The sequence below is a fragment of the Lactuca serriola genome, chromosome 7 (genome assembly GCF_051521515.1).
Source record: "Lactuca serriola cultivar US96UC23 chromosome 7, Lser_US96UC23_V15, whole genome shotgun sequence".
Classification (NCBI taxonomy): domain Eukaryota; kingdom Viridiplantae; phylum Streptophyta; class Magnoliopsida; order Asterales; family Asteraceae; genus Lactuca; species Lactuca serriola.
Genome location: NC_136414.1, coordinates 84,950,742 through 84,975,806, shown reverse-complemented (window position 1 = coordinate 84,975,806; position 25,065 = coordinate 84,950,742). Strand labels below are relative to the sequence as shown.

Genomic DNA, 25,065 nt, shown 5'->3' with positions numbered 1-25,065 from the left:
GTTCCCAAAAGAACTGAACCCAAAATGGATCGAGCGTTCGCTCTATTTCGCTTCCAACTTTTATTAAGGCGAAAGTGATTTCGGTACAGACTCAGCTTCCATCATTCCTAAGCCTTGTAGGATTTTATTAAAACTTGTTTCAGGCAAGGCCTTAGTAAAGATGTCAGCCAATTGATCAGTGGTTCTTACAAAATGAATTTCTACATTACCATCTTCCACATGATCTTTGATAAAGTGATACCTCAGTGCTATGTGTTTCGTCTTTGAGTATTGCACTGGGTTATGACAAATCCTAATCGCGTTCTCTAAGTCACAATATAGTGGGATTTTTTTCATGTTCAGGCCGTAGTCTCGAAGTTGACTTTGTATCCAAATGACCTGAGATGTGCATGATGCTGCAGCTATGTATTCTGCTTCGGCAGTGGAGAGTGAGATGCAGGTTTGTTTCTTTGACTGCCAACTAACAAGTTTGCCATCCAGAAATTGGTACCCTCCAGTGGTACTCTTTCGGTCCAGTCCACATCCTCCAAGATCAGCATCTGAGAATGCTTGGACAAAGAACCCTGACTTGGTTGGGTACCATAGACCAAGCGAAGAGGTTTGCTTCAGGTATCAGAAGATATTCTTCACAGCTAGCAGGTGAGGTTCGCGTGGATTAGCTTGAAACCTAGCACAATAGCAAATAGAGAACATTATGTCTGGTCGACTAGCTGTTAGGTACATTAGGGACCCTATCATTTGACGATAGAGGGTCATGTCAGCAGCCGTTTTGTCCAGAGAAGGTGTTAACTTTGTGCCGAACGCCATAGGAACCTTTACTTTTGAATCTCCAAACATTCCAAACTTGGCAAGCAAGGTCTTTGTGTAGGCCTCTTGATTAATGAAAATGCCTTCGGGTCCCTGTCTAATAGTCAAGCCAAGGAAAAAGTTAATCGGACCCATTAAGCTCATTTCAAATTTAGTCTCCATCAACTTCCTAAATTCAGCTGTTAAGCTAGGATTTGTGGAGCCGAAGATGATGTCATCGACGTAAATCTGAACAATCATAAGGTGGTCACCCTCTTTCTTACGAAAGAAGGTTGGGTCAACCGAACCTTGTTTAAACTTAGACATTTTAAGAAATCTAGTTAGAGTTTCATACCATGCCCTTGGTGCTTGCTTCAGACCATAGATTGCCTTGTCCAAAATGTAGCAGTGATCTGGATACTTCTCGTTCACGAAACCCAGTGGTTTCTCTACATACACCGTCCTTCCAGTTCTCCATTTAAGAAGACGCACTTCACATCCATTTGGTATACTTCAAAGTTCTTGTGTGCAGCATAGGCGAGAAAAATACGAACTGATTCTAGCCTTGCTACTGGATCGAAGGTTTCTTTGTAATCTATACCTTTTTCTTGAAAATAACTTTTCACAACCAATCTTGCCTTGTTGCGAATCACATTTCCTTCCTTATCCATCTTGTTCCTGAAAACCCACTTTAGTCCTACCGTAGAAGCATCCTTTGGTGTTGGAATCAGTCTCCACACTTTGTTTCGCTCGAACTCATTGAGTTCGTCTTGCATCGCCTGTACCCAATCAGAATGATCGAGTGTCGTGTTGATCGTCTTCAGTTCAACCTTGGAGACGAACAAATTAAACATGCAAAATTCCACTTTAGAGAATAGTGCAGTTTGTTTCGCTTTCAGTTGTGATCGTGTGAGAACTTTTTATTTTGGTTTGTTAATAATTTGTCTTTGAGGATGATCTTTGGTCCACTTGGTGAGTGGAGGGTAATTAGGATCATAAGAGGGATCCAGTTCAGCATTCACTTGATCTTCGAATTCTGATTGAATATCATCATCGTTTGAATTCGCATTCTCCCCCTCGAACGATGATACTACCTCAGCTTCAGGCTCAGAATTCTCCCCATGGACCTGAATTTCGGTTTGTATTGATGATGATGGACTCTCCCCTGGAATGATGAATCTTGGTTATTTGGAGACGACGAACCCTCCCCCTGAACATAAGAACTATCTCTTGGAGGTTCGCTTGAGTTAGGCTGTTCGGTTGCTGGTGGTTGTTCATCTGCCATTTTCTTTGCAGCATCATCTATTATCTTCTTCAAGTTGTCTACCTTGTTATATGCAGCTTTGGATTCAGAGTGAATAGCCTTTTTGGTTCATTGAACAGCTGTATGTATTGCTCAAAGAGGTTTGAGATTGGTACCGTAGCTTGACCAGATTTAGGAAATATTTCCTCCACAGAACCTTCAGTTGTCTTTAGTTTCTTAACGTAGTTGTCATAGAAGGTGACATAGTAAGTCTCTTTGATTTTCTTTGAACGCTTGTTCAAGACTCGGTACGCTTTGGAGTTTAACGAGTAACCCAGAAAGATTCCTTCATCTGCTTTGACGTCAAACTTGTTTCGGTGCTCTTTTGAATTAAAGATGAAGCATCTGGAACCAAACACATGAAAAAACTTTACATTAGGCTTTTGGTTGTTCAAGATCTCATATGGAGTGATGGAAAAACGTTTGTTGAGATAAGATCTGTTCTGCGTGTAGCAAGAAGCAGCAATGACATACGCCCAGAAATATAAAGGTAGAGAAGCGAAGCTTAGAATAGTTCGGGCTGCTTCACATAGAGATCGGTTTCGCCTTTCGACAATTCCATTATGTTGTGGAGTATATGGAGCTGAGAAGGTGTGAGTTGTCCCCTTTTCTGCAAGAAAATCTTCAAAGTCTTTTTTCTTGAACTCCAACCCATTGTCGCTTCTGATATTTCAAACCACCTTTCGTAGTTGAACTTGTACCTGCTTGATAAAGAGTCTAAGCTTGGGAGTGGCCTCCGATTTTTGCCTCAAAAAGAACACCCAGGTAAACCGAGAGAAATAATCCACTATAACAAATATATACCTGTTACCACCAATGCTCTCGATTGAAGATGGACCACATAGATCAACGTGAAGTAATTCTAGTGGTTCAATAATTTTGTATTGACTCGAGAAGGTGACTCTGTTGACATTGTTTTCCCATTTCACACGCAGCACACAAGTGTTCTTTATCGAACTTCAGAACAGGAAGGCCTCGAACATGATCCCCAAGCACTAGCTTGTTGATGTCTTTGAAATTGAGATGAGAGAGTCTTCGGCGCCAAAGCCAGCTTTCGTCTGAATGAGCCTTCGTTAGCAAGCAAACTGCTGGTTTCCCTCGAATAGGATTGAGATTCACGGGGTACATCTCTCATTTTCGCTTCGATTTCAGCAAGATATTGTTTGTCTTCTTTTCAATAATCTCTGAGCCATCGTCATCGAACGCAAATTTCAACCCGGTACCAACCACCGGTTGAGAAACACTGATAAGGTTGTGCTGTAAACCTTCAACGTACGCCACTTTTCGTATTGAGAAATCACCATTGGTGATCCTACCATAACCTTTGATCGTGCCAAAAGAATTATTACCATACTTGACACTTCCACCATCTTGAAGGGACCGAAATTCCCTAAGCTCTTCCTTTCTCCCTGTCATGTGACGTGAGCAACCATTGTCTATGTACCATTCATCATTGAACTGCTCATCACGTATAACCTACAAAAATTAAGCAGATTTAGGAACCCAAAGTTTCTTGGGTCCTTGTGATCCATTTACAGAATAGGAAATTGTAAGAGAAACATCAACTAAAAAGGTTCTTTTTATTAAGGTTGTTTCATCTTTTCTTTTTATGGTGAAAACTTTGATTTTATTAGATTTAAGCGCTTCAGTTTCAGTTTTTGAATTGACGTTAGCAGTCTTTCGGCTCTTCACTTTGGGTTCAAACGATGTCTCCTTATCGTTTTCTGGAAAGAGCTTTCCTTTTCCCTTTCGATCATTCTGTGGGTGAGAGTGAGAATGAGAAAGATGAGACTTGAGCGCAGAGTTAAGCTTTTGGTCATTATTCTTACTTGGTTGAGAGCCGAAACTACTTTCCTTTCAGTTCCTCTCATTGGTTGATCTAGGACCGAAACCATCCTTTCAGTTTCTCACCACTTGAGGACCGAAACTTCTTTTTCGGTTGTCGTTCATTTGATGGCTGAAACTTCTCTTTTGGTTGCTATGCCTTTGTGGACCGAAACTCTGTTTTCGGTTGTCTTGATTCTGGGGATCGAAACTCTTCTTTCGGTTGTTTTCATTATGTTGAGCGTGAGAAGCTAAGTTTGTTTTTGCTTCTTCCTTTGACTTAAAGGACTTTTCATAGTGAACGTAATTAGGGTTTTGAGATCGCCAAAACTGTTTCCTTTCAGTGAGATTCTTCTTGTATCTCAAATTCCGTTGATGCTTTCTTTCCAACACTTGTTTTGGATTTTTGTGGATGTTGGCCTTTTTCTTCGGTCTTTGAGCATGAGTTTTGCTCTTAAGTAAAGAGGTTTCGCTTGATACTATGACCGGTTCGCCTGAAGGAGTTTTGGTACCACTTGTGCTTGGCACATCAAAGCGTGTAGGTTCATTAAGTGGTTCTGCCACATACCTACCTTTTACTCTCCATGATGTTTTCTTAGATAGACCTTCTGTTTCATTGGCATTATCAATCGGTGTTGACCAGAAAAACTCATCACAACCATCAGCATTATCTTCTTCTACTAAGGATGTCAGTTCGGCTGTATGTTGCTGAGTAACTCCTTTAACTGTATAAACTTGATTTGGAGTTGTTTGGACCTTTTGATATACAACTGCCTTTTCCTTGAGGACTTTAGTCTTGTTTTTGGATAAACGAGAGAACCCAACAGAATTTTCTGAAATAAGATTTTTATTGGTTTCGGGTTCGCTTTTGACGAATTTGGAACAGTCCACCTCATCTTCTACAGATATTACACTCATATCATCATCCTCATTGAATTCAGAAGTGTTTTCAATATCAATTTTATTTTCTGAATTCAACTTGGCATTCAAAGAGTCAAATTTCTGTACAGTTTTGGTTTTGATTTTTAATTTGTCATTTTCATCCAACAATTTTTTGAGCATGTCCTTATGGTTTTTTGACTTTATAAAGGACTCAATTTTGTCAAGACCATTTTTGTAAGCAGGAGAGATACCATTAAAAGAAACAATGTTTTCACAGTTATATGCATCAACATCGATTTCATCATCCTTTAACTCAAGGAAGGGTAAAATCATACAATTTATCTTCTTCCCTATATCACAATCAATATGCAATTGAGTAATGTTGGAGTATAATCGTTTAGCAATCAAACAAAAAACATTCTGTTGTTTTAAAAGCTTTAAATTATCTCTTTGCAAATAAATTGTTTCATCCGTAGACCTAATTAACTCCTTCTCCTTTTGTTCAATCTATATACGTCTCTCCTCACTCTTCGACAATATCCTGCTGATTTGATCAGTTAGGTTAGAATTTGTGACGCGAGTTTGAGTTAAAATACCACTTATACTAGAAAATTTAGATTTTAATCCATTAAGTTCTTTTTCATAGGTTGTGATAGGGATATGCAAAGAAACAAGAATAGATTGTACCTTCTTGATCAACTCATCGCATTCATTGATCTACTCATTGATAGCTTTCGCTGCAAAACACCTGTCTTCTCGCTCTTTCACTTCGTCTAGTCCCCCCATCAATGGTATAGCCTCTCATTTGTGACACCTCAGAAATCACCATCATACACTTTCCTGCAACGTTTTCTTCTTTCAACAACAAAGCCCTGCCACGAGTGGGCTTCCTCACTTCTTCATCTTCTGAATCTGTAGACCAAATTCAACTCCTCCGAACTCATCATCAACGGTATTTCCCTGCATAATAAGAGAATTCATAGTGTTATTAGATCGAGCTTTATTTTTTCTTGATTTCCTCCAATCGTCGTATGAGGTTCGCTTCCTCGTCATCATCGTCATTCTTTTCTGACTTCTTTCTCAACATACAATCTTTGGCAAAGTGATTTTTGCCTCCACAGTAGTGACAATTACATCCTGAGTCACCACCAAGTTTTGCTTCCTTCTTTGGTTCTTCGGTCTGAGAATCACTCTTCGGTTCCTCCTTTACTTTCTCAGCACTGTAGCTTCCCTGCCAGTTTCGGTTCTTATTAGCTGGGAACCTTCTTCTGATAAACTTCTTGGGATTTAACTCCATTAAAGTAAAATCTTCACTTGTTAGATCATATTCAGAAAGATCTAAATCTTTTTCTTCTTCAGCAACATTCTTTCCGTTAGAGATTAGAGCCAAGGACCCCATTCTACAAACCACATTCGTTTCTTTAGTCACTACACTCTCATGTGACTTTAATATCCCCACTAGTTTTGCTAGAGAATAAGCCTTGAATTGTTCGTGTGCCTTCACAGTAGACACCACTACCATCCATTCGGGTCTAAGGCCATTCATGAATGTGACCTTTTGTCCAATGACTTTCCTTTCTATCCCATGCTTTATCATCTTACTAAGGAGATGATTAAAGCGATCAAACGCTTCAATAAGCTTCTCTTCAGGTTTTTGCTTGAAGTCACCAAATTCTAAGAGCAATAAAGTTTGGATCGAATGCTCAAGATCTTCATCGGTAGAATACAATTCCTTCAACCTGTCCCATGTTTCCTTCGCTGTTGTGCATGAACTTACTAACTGAAATGTGTCTGATTGTAAAGAAAACCTAATTATCCGTAAAGCTTTGATGTTGCACTGAAACTTTTCTTTCTCATCTTGGGGTATGTCTTTCACGTCATTAACAAGTTGATTGTATTCCTTTTGAGTTTTAACAATTCTCGAAGTACTTGAGTGAGCGAATGGACCTACAGTAATCGCCTCCCAGATCAAGTATCCATTGTCTTCTGAACCAATCACGTAGTCTTCGAAGTGATGCGTCCAGACCTCATAATCTTGAGTGTACAATATGGGAATCCTTGTCGTCGATCCGATACTATTAAAGATATTGATTGGGTTTGACTGGGAATCATCCATAGACATGTTAATGTTTGTTCAAAAACCCGCTTAAGATCAGACTTGAAAAAAACGTTAGGGTAAGATCAACTATTAAAGAACAACGTCAATAGCAAATGACGGCTATAACAATATCGATCAAAGCGGAAAAAAACCTAAGATCTTCTTCAACAGAAGAGATGTGTATGGATTATACAGTCACCTGCTCTGATACCAATTGATGAGTTCAAAAACTCTTAGATCGATTAGATCTTCAGCAGGTTTAATCAATAAAACAAACAAACACAATAAACACGATATAGAATCAAGTAATGCTTAATGATTCAAATGTACTCACACCTCAGCAGAGCTCAACTAAGAACTTCCACTGTAGGGGCGAGCTAGGGTTTGTAGTACAATACCAAGAATAATAAATGAAAGCGATCAAAACAAAGGATACATGCATGCACCTTAAATACTAAACCCTAATAAATTAAACACGGTTGAACAAGCCCAAACCGGATAACAAAACTGGGCTAAGGACCGAGCCCAAAGACGCAACACTTCTGGACTCAACACGACAGAAAGGATCCAACAGGTCCGGAGCAGGATTCAGACTGCTAAGAGTTGGCAGAAAAGTTATGCTGACAAGTGCCGTTTAGACTTGGAGTTTCAGGTAGGAGATATGGTTCTTCTGAATGTGTCACCTTGGAAGGGTGTCATCCGATTAAGGAAGAGGGGCAAGTTGGGCCCCAGGTACATTTCTCCTTTCAGGGTTTAAGCCAGGGTGGGCAAGGCGGCGTATAGGTTGGATCTGCCATCCGTGCTTAGTCATATCCACAACACCTTTCATGTTTCGCAGCTACGGAAGTGCTTGGTAGATTACTCTGCAGTGGTGCCTCTAGAGGATATTTAGGTGGATGACAGTCTGAACTACATCGAGTGACCGGTAGCCATCCTCGACAGGAAGAAGAAGGATTTGAGAAACAAGAAGGTTGAGTTGGTGAAGGTGCAATGGCAGCACCGCAAGGGCTCGGAATAGACCTGGGAGCTGGAGGACGAGATGAGGGAGAACAACCTAGAGCTATTCCTAGACGTAGCAAACTTCGAGGACAAAGTCAAAAATAAGTGTAACACCCCGTTTATTTATTAAATAAATAAATAAAGAAATGAAGGACTCGTAGCCCTAAAATAAATAATTATGTATAAAAGGATGGTCTCGAAGAGCTAATCGTCACCATTTTAGAAGTCGAGGGTTAAAAGTGTGAGTTTGAGACTCATTTTATAAATATTTATGAAGACAGGGGCTCCGTGGTAATTATCGGGAATTATTTTAAAAAAAGAAATGAGGTGGAGGGGCTGAATATGTTATAATTAAGACATTGGGGGACTGTTTGGTAATTTATGAGACTTAATTTGTAAGGGATTTCCATGGATTGGGTTGAAAGGGTAAATATGGGATGACATTTGAAAGAAAAGAGGCATACAGGGACTAATATTGCCACTATGGCAAACTTTTAAGAGGAGTTGGGTATATAATCACATTATCAGTCAAACCCTAAACCTAAACCCTCCCTTATGCAGCAGCCGTCACCCCTCCCCCCTTGTGCCTCCCAACTGCCGGTCGCCACCCCATTCTACCTAGCTTCTCTGACCGACCCAAGCCACCGAAGGATCGAGATGACTGGCGACAACCAACGCTGCAACGGAAGTTTCCAAGGCCGGAACAACTGTGAGCAATCACCGCCATCATCCCTTCGCCACCTTAGTCGCGTTTTCTCTCCACTGCCACCTGTTTCCATTGAAGGTGATGTCGCCGGAGATTCGTGTGTGCTCCATCAGTGCATGTGTGGACTGGATGATGGGAAAAGACCAATAGGAGCCTTCGCCACCACCGTGAGGTGGTGTCTCTCATCGCAAAACCACCTCCTGCTGCCGTTTCTTTCCATTTCCGTCATTGCTGCCTTGTCTCGTCACCACCAGCTACCATGGGAGTGGCCCTGAGTTTGTATGGGTATGTTTCAGCTCTAATGCTCGTGTGTGGGGGTGGTTGTTCGACTGGGAACCACTAGTAACCACCGCCACCACCACGAGGTGGTGGCTGTCGACGTGAAATCACCTTTTTCCGCTGCCATTCGCCACCAAATAGGTGGTTGGTTTCCCATTCCGAGAAAGAGTTGTGTTTTATGGGTGTGAAGCCGGAAAATCATGGAAGACCGCCACTGCCCCCACCGTGAGGTGGTGGCTGCCGCCGTGTACCACCATGGGTGGGTGTACTTTCGTGTGTGGGTATTTGTAATTATATTAGGGTGTGCGTGTGTTAATTAGATGGGCATTGTAATTGTAACAAAATGGAATAATGAGAAAAAAAACCCTAACCACCACGGTGAGGTGGTGGCTGTCGCCTCCTGCGGCCACCGGCCGCCGTGTTGGGTGGCAGTGTGCTTAGTTGTGTTGTGATTCAGTTGGGATGTTTGGACAAGGGACTAAAACCCTAATGGGCCTTGTAAGCCCTAATGGGCCCAATAAAGCCCTAACTGACATTAAAGCCCAAACATGTGTCTAATGGGCTTAGTGAACCCTAATGGATCTAATGACTTAGCTATTGGGCCTAATGGACTAATGTGGGTTGGAAACATTAATTAGGGTTTGGAAAACCATAATGCAATGAAACCCTAATTTTGAGAATTAATCGGGACACACACACGGGAATTATTAATAACATGAAATATTAAATAATAATAATTGGCAGAAATCAATCTAAGCAATGTTGGACTTAATGGATTAAGCCCTTAATGGATTAAGTCCTTAGTGGATTAAGTCCTTAATGGGTTAAGTAGGAAACTTAACCCTAATCGGCATTTTATATGAAACCCTAACTTCACTTGGGTTTATTGTTGGGCCTTTCTATTGGGCCTTGATGATTGCGTTATTAATGGGCCATCCAAAGTCAAGCAAATGGACTAGAATATTTAATGGGCCTACGGTAAGGCCCATGTAAGGGGTTTGGGCCCAATTTGGAAAATTGGGCCATAGATGGGCCATAGTTTGGGCCTTAATGATTATACGATGTTGGGCCTTAGAATGAGACCATGTATAGGCCTAGGCCCAATTTGGAAAATTGGGCCATGTGTTGGGCTTTGATTCCTAATTTACTTTGGGCCTATGGAGTGGGCTTTGGGCTTGAATAAGCCAAGCTAGGGGTAATGTAGTAATTACCCAAAGAATGTACTTATGGTTATGTAGTGGGACCCAATTATTAATTGGGTGATGTTTGATATTGGCAGTTCGAGAATCTGTCAGCCAGCAGTTGGGGTTGAGTCTGCGGGACTTCAGCAGTGTGGGATTGTGTCTACGGGACTTCAGCAGTGTGAGGTGAGTTACCTTCTAGTAGCGGTGGGTCTACGGACACAATGTCGGCCTACCATTAGGGTTCATATGATAGATGATTGTCTTTGTGATATCATCTAGGATTGCTACTACCTGATATGTTATATGCTAGCATGATATGTTGTATGTGATAGTAGTAGAGTTTGGTTGTTAGGACCGAAGGGTAGTCAGACACCCCGGATACGTCTGACAGTATGTGATGATATGTTTGCATGCTGGCTTGTTATGTTTTATGAGATAGAGGTAGTAGGAGGGGACCAGTCCCCGAGTTCGGTTGTTAGGACCGAAGGGTAGTCAGACACCCTAGATACGTCTGACAGTATGTGATGATATGTTTGCATGCTGGCTTGTTATGTTTTATGCGATAAAGGTAGTAGGAGGGGACCAGTCCCCGAGTTCGGTTGTTAGGACCGAAGGGTAGTTCAGGCACCCCAGATATGTCTGATAATATGTTTATGTTATGTTATATGTGATAGTAGTAGGGGTGAAATAGTCCCCGAGGTTCGGTTGTTAAGACCGAAGGGTAGTTAGCACCCTATAATGGCTCGACATGGGTAGGTCAGCGCCCCAGAATGGCTTGACACGGGAAGGATGGCACCCCAGAATGGCCGCATGGGTAGGTCGGCACCCCAGAATGGTCGTACGGGTAGGTCGGCACCCCAGAATGGTCGTACCGGGTAGGTCGGGTACCCCAGAAATGCCTGGCAGTATGTATGTTATGTGATTGTATGGTATGTGGTATGATGGGGGAACTCACTAAGCTTCGTGCTTACGGTTTTCAGTTTTGGTTTCAGGTACTTCGTGTTTAAAGGAAAGGAGTCGGCTTGATCGCAGCGCATCACACTATGGTTTTCCGCACATGAGATCATTGGGATTACACTCTGATATTGTTTTATGATATTATGCTTTGACTATTTCTACTTGGGTTTTGACATGACATGATATTATGCATGTTATCTTATACCGTTGGTTTTATAATAACTTATTTAAAAATGAAATTTTTGGCCTTGAATTTTGGGATGTTAAAAGTTGGTATCAGAGCCTTGGTTTGAGGGATTCAGATATGCTCTCGGGTGTGTCTGAACTCAAACTAAGGGCTTGGTATGAAGATTTTCAAAAGTAAAACCATTTTATAAAAAGGAGTTTGAAAAGAATCTGAAAATAGAAAAGAACTTTGAGAAGAACAAAGTGTGTGATGCGTGCAATCAGCCGAGCTCAAGTAAGTTTTCCCCAAGATACCCATACATGTTATGATATGATATGATATGATTATGAGAACTGCATGCTATATTAGGGCTAAGGATCTAGGAGGATGCCTTATATGCCTATTGTATGTGCTTGTAGACTTGCATGCTAGTATAGATCAGTCAGTGATAGGATAGCCTGTTTAGGTTATGCCTGATTGTATGAGCCTTTGAATTGCATGTACAGATTCCTGATTAGAGGATAGAATGATTTGATTGGAATATGATGGTTTGAGTTTCCATTGTCTAAATGTTGCTTGCTTTGTGCTTTGTGGGACTTTTAGTAACATGAGCTAACTATTAAGTGAATATGCTAAGTCACATGTGGCACAGGCTCGATAATCTCAGAGTGATAGATTTGACCCTATTGCGCAGCTCTTGTTTGAGTCCAACCGTTCTAGGGATGGGTCTATTACTCGAAGGATTATCTGATCTCTGTTGCATGTGGCTATATTCATGAGGTAGCTAGTTGACATTATTGGGAATCTTTCAGCAGCTGAGGACTGGATGGGTACGGGAACCTAGGGAAGCCTAGGATATATTCCATTAAGTTAGTAGTGAGGTTCAGTGAGACTTGGGTGTACCAGTTTGAGGAAGTGACTTGGAGGATTCGGGAGGATTGCTGAGGAAAGTATGGATAGGTGTGGAAGGTAGTATTGGGCCCGTACTACTGAAAGCACATGATTCATACTCGAATTAGTGAGAGTCTTGGAGAATCTAAGCAGCTTCAAGGAAGATTTTGTGACCCAGTTTGGGGACAGAGGATGTTCCAGTTGTTGTAGCTTAGCCATTGGCAAGCGAGCTGGTAAGCGTGACAGGGTGTTAGACCCTGAAGGATACGATTTCCAAGAGTTGCAAATGCGGGATCGATTTGGGAGCACCCTAGAAAGAGAGATGTGTGCCAGGTGCGTATAGTAGAGGGTCCCAAGAAGAGACCCATGACTTCTGATCATCGGGTGAAAGGCCAACATGGCCTGAGTCAGTGCAGCGCGTACGAGAAAGTACACGAGAGAGTTTGTCACTCCAAGGGTTTAGGCTGCTACAGGGTAGCAGGATTGGTCATATCAGCAGAAGGGGGTCAGTATTCCTCTAGATGTTGCGGGTATGTCATCTTCTATGATATTAGGTGGATGTTTGGAATACGTACCGCTTTGGAATTGTGAGTGATTTTGGATAAGTCAGACCTCGGGTTGGTTTTTTTGCTAGTGTTTGGGTTACCAAGGATCATATATGCCATCCTGCATGCCGAAAGGTCATTGATGAACCCAAAGAGGGACGCATCTTGCGGAGTAGGTTCCGCGCATACCGTTATCATTTCGGATCTTTGTCGGGATCTATGCAGGAGTATTATTTAGAGGATACTCGATCAGGGTTGGAGTGATTGTTCTCCAATGAAGTCAGCGTTCAGAGGTTCTATCATTGTTCAGGTATGGTCGGTAATTGTTTATGGATGAACTTTGGAGTTCAAGGCACTGTCGTTGCTAGGACAGAACTGGTGACATGAAGAGGGTAGTGTCAGTCGCGGGTGTTAGAAGCATAAGTGGTTGGTCATTGGATGTTCAAGAGAATTGTGTTTTCGCATGGGCTGTGTTCGGTTAGAGTTTAGGGGTACTACAAGATTGGGAGTGGGAACGAGGATTCGTCAACTAGAGTGAAGATTAAGGTCTTCAACTTACAACATGTTAGATGGATTGAGGTGTCAGACTGGATCAGATTTCAAGAGTAGTCATCGAGATTTTCGAGGATGGGAGATCTCAAGGTTTAATCGGCGATTAAACGCCAGCATGGGTAGGCACATGTTGTCATCGGTGGGATATTAGAAAGCGAGAAGGATTGGGAATCCTTCAATTCTCATGTGATGTGAAGACTTAGTCGAACCTAAGTGGGGGAGAGACTTTTTTTTTATAAAGTTCTCCAAGTGTGAGTTCTAGTTGCGTAAGGTGCAATCTCTTGACCACCTTGTCAACCAGAAGGATATTCTAGTTGATTCGGCCAAGATAGAGGTCGTGATGCAGTGGGAGATTCCGAGGCCTCCATCTGAGATTCAGAATTTCTTAGGTATAGCGGGTTATTACCAGAGATTTATACGGGACTTCTCCGAGATTGAGGTTCCTTTGACCCGACTGATCAAGAAGTCGGTGAACTTTTGTCGGGGGCCTGAGCAGCAGGCAGCCTTCGATACTCTCAGACAGCAGATATACGAGGCACTGATTCTCACCCTGCCAGAGGGTGTAGATGATTTTGTGGTTTACTGTGACGCTTTGATCACAGGCATGGGTACGATACTGATACAGTGGGGTCATGTGATAGCAGGTTTCGGGAACCAGGTTAGAGTTCCAGTTATGATTCCAGTTCAGTAGTGTGATAGGTCGAGTGCGTGTCCGACCGGGCATGGAAAGTGTTGTAAGACTACGGGGGTAGCCGTAGCATTCACTAGTAGTCAGATGGTATGGAAAGTGTTGTAAGACTATGGGGGTAGTCGTAGCATTCACTAGCTGTCAGATAGTATGGAAAGTGTTGTAAGACTACGGGGGTAGCTGTAGCAATCACTAGCAGCAGATAGTGTGAGGGGTGTTGTAAGTCTGCGGGTGTAGCCGTAGCATTCACCAGGTTGGCAGATAGTGTTAAGGTGTTGTAAGTCTGCAGGTGTAGCCGTAGCATTCACCAGGAAGTCAGATAGTGTTAGAGTGTTGTAAGTCTACGGGTGTAGCCGTAGCATTCACTACCAGCTAGATAGTGATAGAGTGTTGTAAGTCTGCGAGTGTAGTCATAGCATTCACTAGGTTGATAGATGGCATGAGCGTGTTGTTAGAATGTGGAAGGAACAGTAGTACCCACCAGTTCGGGTGCAACTGTGAGGATAAGGAAATCCATGGATTGGATTTCGGAATTACCCGAATGGATTAGATCTGGTTGAGCCAGTGATAGGACTGTAAGAGCGTCACTACAGTTACGAGATCAGGAAAGGAATGGACTGTACAAGATTGCGTGTGAGATAAGGCTACCATTGGTCAGGTAGCAATCACTTCTAGCCTTGGATTTGATGATGACATGATTCGACGTATGGACCCGATCGATTAGATCAGAAAGTTGTTAGAGCCACAATGGCATGATAACTATTGGTAACTAGTTTTAGAGAAGGATCACGTCCAGAAGTCCTGCGAGACGACTAAGTGGGAGTCCGTTGGCTCCGTAGCCAGGCAGAAACCCGATATTTCAGAAGACTAATGGATGAATTGAGACCAGGAAGGTCTCGACAGATTTTGAGAAACAGTTATGTAGCATCTTACTGCTTCAGGCAGTTTAGTGTTCGAGCAGTTTCAATGTTTGGGCAGCGTTAGTAATTGTGTTTTAGGTTGCTAGTACGTGCGGAATAGCTAGATGATTTGGGGAGTGACAAGTCACTCATATCGGGAGTATCTAAGCCTTGGGCAAGTATTAATGATATGCGAGGATAATTGGGTCTCTGACCCTGTTTTATAGTGGGAACCACAAGTTATAAGAAGTTGAGTAGTCAGTTGAGGGATAAACGGACGGGGTTCAACGATAGTGATTCAGTATGGGTGGTCTGTCCGGATTTGCACCATCTCAAGACAGCAGATTTCGGACCGAATAGATGTTATCTTGTTGCGAGGAAATCATTCACTTGCGGATTTTAGGGTTGTACGAGGATTGGTCATGGCTAACCTGGGAAGGCTAGGGCGTGCCCAGGTTGGTGACCATGCTACTAGAGTGGTTGGGCGAGTAAGGAATGGTAAGGAATAATTTCGAGGACGAAATCTAATTTAAGTGGGGGAGAGTTGTAACACCCGTTTATTAAATAAATAAATAAATGAAGGACTCGTAGCCCTAAAATAAATAATTATGTATAAAAGGATGGTCTTGAAGAGCTAATCGTCACCATTTTGGAAGTCGGGGGTTAAAAGTGTGAGTTTGAGACTCATTTTATAAATATTTATGAAGACAGGGGCTCCGTGGTAATTATCGGGAATTATTTAAAAAAAGAAATGAGGTGGAGGGGCTGAATATGTTATAATTAAGACATTGGGGGACTGTTTGGTAATTTATGAGACTTAATTTGTAAGGGATTTCCATGGATTGGGTTGAAAGGGTAAATATGGGATGACATTTGAAAGAAAAGAGGCATGGAGGGACTGATGTTGCCACTATGGCAAACTTTTAAGAGGAGTTGGGTATATAATCACATTATCAGTCAAACCCTAAACCTAAACCCTCCCTTATGTAGCAACCGTCACCCCTCCCCCCTTGTGCCTCCCAACTGCCGGTCGCCACCCCATTCTACCTAGCTTCTCCGACCGACCCAAGCCACCGAAGGACCGAGATGACTGGCGACGACCAACGCTGCAACGGAAGTTTCCAAGGCCGGAACAACTGTGAGCAATCACCGCCATCATCCCTTCGCCACCTTAGTCGCGTTTTCTCTCCACTGCCGCCTGTTTCCATTGAAGGTGATGTCGCCGGAGATTCGTGTGTGCTCCATCAGTGCATGTGTGGACTGGATGATGGGAAAAGACCAAGAGGAGCCTTCGCCACCACCGTGAGGTGGTGTCTCTCATCGCAAAACCACCTCCTGCTGCCGTTTCTTTCCATTTCTGTCATTGCTGCATTGTCTCGTCACCACCAGCTACCATGGGAGTGGCCCTAAGTTCGTATGGGTGTGTTTTAGCTCCAATGCTCGTGTGTGGGGGTGGCTGTTCGACTGGGAACCACTAGTAACCACCGCCATAACCACAAGGTGGTGGCCGCCGTCGTGAAATCACCTTTTGCCGCTGCCATTCCCCACCAAATAGGTGGTTGGTTTCCCATTCCGAGAAAGAGTCGTGTTTTATGGGTGTGAAGCCGGAAAATCGTGGAAGACCGCCACTACCACCACCGTGAGGTGGTGGCTGCCGCCGTGTACCACCATGGGTGGGTGTACTTTCGTGTGTGGGTATTTGTAATTAGATTAGGGTGTACGCGTGTTAATTAGATGGGCATTGCAATTGTAACAAAATGGAATAATGAGAAAAAAACCCTAACCACCACGGTGAGGTGGTGGCTGTCGCCTCCTGCCGCCACCGGCCGCCGTGTCGAGTGGCAATGTGCTTAGTTGTGTTGTGATTCAGTTGGGACGTTTGGACAAGGGACTAAAACCCTAATGGGCCTTTTAAGCCCTAATGGGCCCAATAAAGCCCTAACTGACATTAAAGCCCAAACATGTGTCTAATGGGCTTAATGGATCTTATGAATTAGCTATTGGGCCTAATGGACTAATGTGGGTTGGAAACCTTAATTAGGGTTTGGAAAACCCTAATGCAATGAAACCCAAATTTTGAGAATTAATCGGGACACACACACGGGAATTATTAATAACATGAAATATTAAATAATAATAATTGGCAGAAATCAATCTAAGCAATATTAGACTTAATGGATTAAGTCCTTAGTGGATTAAGTCGTTAATGGGTTAAGTAGGAAACTTAACCCTAATCGGCATTTTATGTGAAACCCTAACTTCACTTGGGTTTATTGTTGGGCCTTTCTATTGGGCCTTGATGATTGCGTTATTAATGGGCCATCCAAAGTCAAGCAAATGGACTAGAATATTTTATGGGCCTAGGGTAAGGCCCATGTAAGGGGTTTGGGCCCAATTTGGAAAATTGGGCCATAAATGGGCCATAGTTTGGGCCTTAATGATTATACGATGTTGGGCCTTAGAATGAGACCATGTATAGGCCTAGGCCCAATTTGGAAAATTGGGCCATGTGTTGGGCTTTGATTCCTAATTGACTTTGGGCCTATGGAGTGGGCTTTGGGCTTGAATAAGCCAAGCTAGGGGTATTGTAGTAATTACCCAAAGAATGTACTTATGGTTATGTAGTGGGACCCAATTATTAATTGGGTGATGTTTGATATTGGCAGTTCGAGAATCTGTCAGCCAGCAGTTGGGGTTGAGTCTGCGGGACTTCAGCAGTGTGGGATTGTGTCTACGGGACTTCAGCAGTGTGAGGTGAGTTACCTTCTAGTAGCGGTGGGTCTACGGACACAATGTCGGCCTACCATTAGGGTTCATATGATAGATGATTGTCTTTGTGATATCATCTAGGATTGCTACTACCTGATATGTTATATGCTAGCATGATATGTTGTATGTGATAGTAGTAGAGTTTGGTTGTTAGGACCGAAGGGTAGTCAGACACCCCAGATACGTCTGACAGTATGTGATGATATGTTTGCATGCTGGCTTGTTATGTTTTATGCGATAGAGGTAGTAGGAGGGGACCAGTCCCCGAGTTCGGTTGTTAGGACCGAAGGGTAGTCAGACACCCTAGATACGTTTGACAGTATGTGATGATATGTTTGCATGCTGGCTTGTTATGTTTTATGCGATAAAGGTAGTAGGAGGGGACCAGTCCCCGAGTTCGGTTGTTAGGACCGAAGGGTAGTTCAGGCACCCCAGATATGTATGATAGTATGTTTATGTTATGTTATATGTGATAGTAGTAGGGGTGAAATAGTCCCCGAGGTTCGGTTGTTAGGACCGAAGGGTAGTCAGCACCCTAGAATGGCTCGACATGGGTAGGTCAGCGCCCCAGAATGGCTTGACACGGGAAGGATGACACCCCAGAATGGCCACATGGGTAGGTCGGCACCCCAGAATGGTTGTACGGGTAGGTCGGCATCCCAGAATGGTCGTACCGGGTAGGTCGGGTACCCCAGAAATGCCTGGCAGTATGTATGTTATGTGATTGTATGGTATGTGGTATGATGGGGGAACTCACTAAGCTTCGTGCTTACGGTTTTCAGTTTTGGTTTCAGGTACTTCGTGTTTAAAGGAAAGGAGTCGGCTTGATCGCAACGCATCACACTAGGGTTTTCCGCACATGAGATCTTTGGGATTACACTCTGATATTGTTTTATGATATTATGCTTTGACTATTTCTACTTGGGTTTTGACATGACATGATATTATGCATGTTATCTTATACCGTTGGTTTTATAATAACTTATTTAAAAATGAAATTTTTGGCCTTGAATTTTGGGATGTAATAAGTGGGGGAGATTTGTAACGCCCGAATGCTGGTATGTATTTTAAAACAAATTATTCATTTTTGCTTGCTAGATCTAGGTTTTGAGAGCTTATTTTTTTCCTGAGCTTTTGGACCTCTGTAAGTCATAAAGCTCTTACTTTTTTTCCCTCTTGCATGCTAGATCTAGGTTTTGAGAGCTTCTTTGCATGGTTGGGTTGTATATCATGCATAGGATCCATAAAGTTGGCAGCTTTATGAATCATTTAGACATCTTCTATATATAAGGTTGTTGGATTTAAGTTTTGGTGTTGGTTTTAGACTCTAAGCATGAGTCTTGATCTTATTACCTTTCTTTTAACCTAGTTAGTATCTAAGTCCTGTATTGGACATGCGTGACTTAAAAGTTATGATTTTTATAGTCCTTAGGGTCGAGGAAGGTCCTCTCGAAGGTCCCAAAGAATGTCTTAAAGGATTAAGAGCTTAATGCACAAAGTTGGTCAAAACAGATCTCACGATGTGAGAAATGAGGTTGTCCCGATCTGAGGAATCTGGTTGGATGAGTTGTGACTGAGTCGACTCGCTGAGTGGGGACGACTCAAGTCCATTCTCACGACGTAACCAAAGAACAGGTCACGATGTGAGGGTGAGCTGATGGAAATGTTGACCGATGACCTTAGGCGTTTGACTTTTGGTCAACTCTTGGTTTTGAAGGGTAGACTTAAGGTTTGCATTGTATGATTGTCTAGATGTGGTGTAACACCAGTGTAGTTGACCTTGAGAGCAACAATAGTTGATTATCGATCGAGAGGTGAGTTTCTCCATTGTATCCGTGGATCGAAGGCACCAATGCCGACCCATTAGATTATGTTGTAGGATGATGATTGTCTTCGTGACAATTACTTGTTATGCCATATGCTTGTTTTCTCTTTGATTCTTGTTGTTATGATTATATGCTAGCTGTAGGGGGTGAAATAGACTCGATACCGATTGAAAGATACCGAAGAGGGTGAAATAGACTCAGTACCGGTTGAAAGATACTGAAGGGAGTGAAATAAACCCAATGCCGGTTGAAAGGTACCGAAGGGGGTGAAATAGACCCAATACCGATTGGAAGATACCGAAGGGGCGAAATAGACCCAATACCGGTTGAAAGATACTAAAGGGGCGAAATAGACCCAATACCGGTTAGAAGATACCGAAGGGGCAAAATAGACCAAATACCGGTTGAAAGATACTGAAGGGGGGCGAAATAGACATAGTACCGGCTGAAAGATACCGGAGGGGGTGAAATTGACCCAATATGTTTTTTGACTGTTATGTATGTATGATTATATGCTACCTGTAGGGGTGAAATAGACTCGATACCGGTTGAAAGATACCGAAGAGGGTGAAATAGACTCAATACCGGTTGAAAGATACCGAAGGGAGTGAAATAAACCCAATACCGGTTGAAAGATACCGAAGGGGGTGAAATAGACCCAATACCGATTGAAAGATACCGAAGGGGCGAAATAGACCCAATGCCGGTTGAAAGATACTGAAGAGGGTGAAATAGACCCAATACCGGTTGAAATATACCGAAGGGGCAAAATAGACCCAATACCAGTTGAAAGATACCGAAGGGGGGCGAAATAGACCTAGTACCGATTGAAAGATACCGAAGGGGGTGAAATTGACCCAATATGTTTTTTGACTGTTATGTATGTATGGTATGAAGTATTTTAGGGGAGCTCACTAAGCTTTGTGCTTACAGTTTTCAGTTTATGTTTTAGATACTTTCAGCTCAAAAGGGAAGGGCCGGACTTGATCGCATCGTATCCACCCATGTTTTCCGTACTATGTGGTTTTGAGATTTGTACTATGATATTATTATTCACTATGATACACTTTCGATTGTTTTGATATGAGTATTGGATGTTTGAAATGATTTAAAAGTAAAACTTTTGTCTAAAATTTTTGGGATGTTACAGACCGGCCTCTTAGCCTCGCCCTCCTTGAGCAAGTATGAGTTGTTTTCGGTTTTGATTTCTACTAGGCAAGGAAAGAAAAAAAAGATAAGTTGAGGCTAAGTCTAATTTATTATGTTTTAAGGATGATTTGGAAAGTCCGAAACCCTATTCACTGCCCCTCTTTGAGAACGACGGATGTAATTCGACTTATTTTCCACATACAGATTTCGCATAATGCTAATTTTAGTTCTTGAAAATTGGAATGCATTTCCCTTGTACTATGTAATTAGCAGCTCTGCTAGTTTTTTTTAGTGAAATCGGTGTTCAAAATAGACCCAAATACAGAAAAAAAAAGTATTTTACTCGAACAAAAATAAAATAAAATTACAATGCACGATTTAGCCATACCCTTTGTGAGCCGTCCCACTAGACTAAACCCTTGGACCTGCCAACCAGTTTGTTGTCGAGCCAATTGCCATTCCGAACATGGGGGTTGGTTTAACCGAGGGCTCATTGATGGGCGTTTCCAGTGATTATCACATATACATACTCCCAATTTCTCGATACCTCCATTTATGTCGGAAGAAAGTCTTCATCCTCCAGAAGCTTCCCCAGTCAACTCAGATCTTCTCTTCTTATAGTGTTCCGTAGGTCGATTTTGACCACCATTCTTCAATTTCATCACTTCTTCCTCATAATCCCATATACATTCGTCCTTCATCGAATCAGGTATGATCTACGAGCCCCGTTTCTCTATTTTCCCCTAAAACTTTAGGGTTCTTAGTATTTCAATTGGGGATTCGAATTTCTTCCTGGGTTTTTCAAATTTTCGCCATTAATTCTGATTTTATTTTGTTGTTGGAGTGTTCAGAGGGATCCAAGTTGATTGGGTTCGAATCGTTTTTTGGGTAGAAGAGAGGAACTTTAATCTGAAGATGGAGGGAGGTGGTGTGGTGTCATCGGAGAAGCAGAGTGCAGAAGCAACTGCGGCGTCGTCTTATACTTATTGGGTGAGAGAAGCTAAACAAGATGCTGCACCACTTCCTGTTCCTCGTAAGCTCACTTCTGAGGATCTTTCAGTTGGGTCTAAATCCTCTAATCATCTTGGTTCTGCCTGGAATAAGGTAATCGGTGCTTCTCTATGATCCGCAAAACTTTGTTGGTTATTTTACTTGTATTAGTTTGTAGCTGGTTTTCAACGACTGGATCTATATAATTCCATATCGTAGTGGCTCTTCGACATATTCATTAATGGAAGATAAAGAGAAAAGGCTACACTTGATTTGAATGTCAAATGAGTGTTTTTTTAACTTCAAATCTGATAAAAAGATGTTGATCTCTCTCCAGAAACTTTTGCTAATTACTTTCACTTTTAGAATACGAATTACGACAATAATAATAAAATGCTAATTCAATGGCTCCTAGGCTTTCAGACCAGTTAATTAAGCATCAATTACGTATTCAATTGTCACAGAACTACAACAAGATTGTATATTATTTTGCTAATTCATGTCATTGTCTCAATGATTTCTTCTCATCTTTGCAATCTTATAAAGTTCTTGAAATCCACTGGATTTGTAGCATTATGTTGCCCCACAAGAAATATCATGAAAATCTATTTGAAATCTAGTCTTGTTAGCATTTCATATCTACACATATATGTATAGAGGAATAAGCCGTGTTAATGAGACTAAATGACCATTATACCCTTCAATTCTAAAATCAAATTTCACAATATTAATCAATGAGAAAGCTCTTTTGTAGGCTGGAACATGGGAGGAGAAGAACTTAAACAAATGGGCAACTGAAAGAATCAAGGTGTGCCTTTCTACAAATATTTAATTAACATAGCTTTTCACATTTTATATAATTTCAATTTATAAACCCTCTGAAAATTTACATTTGTCACATCTATAAAACTCAGGAGTTACTTCTGTCAGTTGGTTCTTTGGAGTTCACTTCTGGAAAGGCAGAAATTGCAGAAGTATCAAGATGCACAGGAGATGTGAGTACTTCTCTTCATCATCATTATAAAAACATTTAAGTTTTAACAACAGTTAAAAAAAATAATAAATCCACATCAGCATTTTACTGCTTTCTTGTAAAATTGATTCAAAAAAGTCAACACGAAAAGTATGTTGGCTCTAGTAACAATTTCTGTAGTAAAAAACTAGGGTGATATGTAAATTTTTTATTAGGAAGGGACTGTTTTTGTAATTTTTTTTACACATGGACCTTTTCTATAAATTACGCGAACAACAAACCTGTGAACATATGAAAATCTTGAACATATGGACTGCTTCTGTAAAAAAAACTACATAGGGAACTTTTCTGTAAATTATAGGGATAGTTTTTGTAATATATTTTCTATACCAGGACTAAACCTGCCAACATACGAAAGTGTTGTGGCCAAATTGTTAAACCCAAAATTCTAGGGACCAAATCTGCCAATAAACAAAACTGTTATGTGGTCAAAATATGAAACCCAAACAGTATAGGGACTAAATATGCCAATATACCAATTTTTTGTGGCCAAAGTCTCAAACCCAAAAGTCCACTATTTATTTGTCAATTGAAATTTAATATATATAATAATAATAGTGACCAAATTAAAAGATGATATGAAAGTATGTTGCTATTTACTTCAATTCTATTTAAACTGTATTATTTTGATAATATTAAATGTTGTCTCTAATGTTTCTTTCTTATTTATTTATTTATTTATTTTTTAAAATTCTCACAGGCATTTTTGGTAACTGTAAGGAATAAGAAACGAGTTGGATACACGTATGAAATAACATTGAAGGTTAAAGGTAAGTTGTTAGAAGTTATGTTGTCTATGTAAATTATTGATATTTAATCTTGGAATATGATGATTTGTGAGCACAGGGGAATGGCTTATTGGAGAAGAGAAGAAAACATTTAAAGGCAATTTGGATATAGCAGAGTTTTCCTTTGGGGAACTTGATGATTTACAGGTGATTTTTTACAAGATGTTTTATAATTTCGATACTTTTATGATATATTTGAGGAAAATGGAACAAAAATGTAAATTATGGAACATGTGTAAAAAGTTAGGACTTAATGCTTACAGCTTCATTTCCACTTTCTCAATTAAGTTTCTTTCAGCATTAAGGCTGTGTTTGCCATGCCACAGCTAACTGATAAGTTAGCTTATTTTTCCGAGTTTTTTTTTTTATAATTGTTATGGTTGTCAAGCTTTTAAAATAGTTACTTTGACTAGCTTTTGCAGGAGCTTTTTAAAAATATTCCAAGTATAACCTTAATTAGTTATAGAAAACTCATTATCCTAAATATCCTTTTATATATTTTAAGCTAGTTTTTACCAAACGTTATTTTTTATCAGCTAGTTTATAATCTCTCAGCTAACTTTTCAGTTATCAACTAGTTTTTCAACTAATTACGACAAACATAGCGTTAGGCTTTGTTTGGCGTGACAGAGCTAGCTGAAAAGATAACTTATTTTTCGAGCTTTTCTAAATTGTCATGTTTTGCAAGCCACTTAGAAAGCTAATTAGAGTAGCTTTTCAAGAGTTTTTTAAAAATTTCTGAAATATACTCTTAATTATTTATAAAAAACATATTTTTTTTAAATGTCTTTTTATGTTATTTTATATATATTCCAGCTAGCTTATTAGTTAGTTTTTACCAAACGTCATTTTTTGTCAACTAGCTACTTGTTTTCAGCTAACATCTACCGGCTAGCTTTTCAACTACTCTGTCAAACGTAGTGTAAGTAAAAAAAGAAACTCCTATATATAGCTTATTTGTTATGTATGCTAACTAGTACAGATTATTTTGTTTGTTTGTAGATAAACATTTATTTTTTTATTTAGAATTACTTCTAGACAAAAGGGTAAAATGGTCATTTACTCTCATAGAGACGGTTAATATAGCTAAAAAACGAAACATTATTGTTCATTTAGAACTTTATCAAGACAAACATCATTTATCGGTTTTCCATTTGACAGGTTGAAGTAAAGGTAAATGACGAAAAGGACCTTGTTCATCAAGATAAACAACGAATTCGCGAGGATATGAAGATGTTCTTGAAGCCTCTCCGTGAGAAATTGCTTGAGTTTGAAGCCGAACTCAAGGAAAGGTAGAAGTGAGTGATGATGATGTTGTCATCTCCTTAGCATTTTATGTTTTTTTTGTTGTTTTGAGATATTGAAAGAATTTGTTTCAAAGGAACCTTAACTTTCTCAAACATGTAATTCTAGCTAAAGAACTTTATTTGCAAGACATTTCGATATTTGTAGGTTTTTTCATACATTAGACCACGTGTATTTGAATTTTTTTTTGAACAACATAATTTTTATTATTAAACTAGCAAGATCGTAGATAATAACTACATTTTGTAGCAAAAGACCATGGTACCCAACTGAGCTGTGTGACCCCAGAGGGAGGTAGATGTAGGCGGTCATGTCTGCACACATGGATGGGACGAGTGCTTCACATGTGTGATTTGCATGGAATAAAAACATATTACAACGAAGAAATGGCAATGATTGGATTTTGTAACCATACAATACAATACAATAGATTTTTTAACTTTAGT

At 40.8% G+C, this 25,065-nt stretch overlaps 1 protein-coding gene across 1 annotated transcript; it reads left to right on the top strand.

The window, feature by feature from the left end:
• The first annotated feature begins 21,064 nt into the window (after positions 1 to 21,064).
• LOC145061909 (chaperone binding / ATPase activator) lies at positions 21,065 to 24,775 on the top strand. Its single transcript, XM_079009497.1, has 7 exons — positions 21,065 to 21,212; positions 21,355 to 21,607; positions 22,248 to 22,301; positions 22,408 to 22,488; positions 23,227 to 23,296; positions 23,373 to 23,461; positions 24,476 to 24,775. The coding sequence occupies exons 2-7, from the start codon at positions 21,419 to 21,421 to the stop codon at positions 24,608 to 24,610; spliced, it is 618 nt and encodes a 205-aa protein (XP_078865623.1). The 5' UTR covers positions 21,065 to 21,212; positions 21,355 to 21,418; the 3' UTR covers positions 24,611 to 24,775.
• The last annotated feature ends 290 nt before the right edge of the window (positions 24,776 to 25,065 follow it).

Coding starts and splice junctions, on each gene's coding strand:
- LOC145061909 (XM_079009497.1), top strand. CDS start 21,419: ATGGAGGGAGGTGGTGTGGTGTCATCGGAGAAGCAGAGTGCAGAAGCA. Junction 21,608..22,247: donor TTGGTTCTGCCTGGAATAAG/GTAATCGGTGCT, acceptor GCTCTTTTGTAG/GCTGGAACATGGGAGGAGAA. Junction 23,297..23,372: donor AATAACATTGAAGGTTAAAG/GTAAGTTGTTAG, acceptor TTGTGAGCACAG/GGGAATGGCTTATTGGAGAA.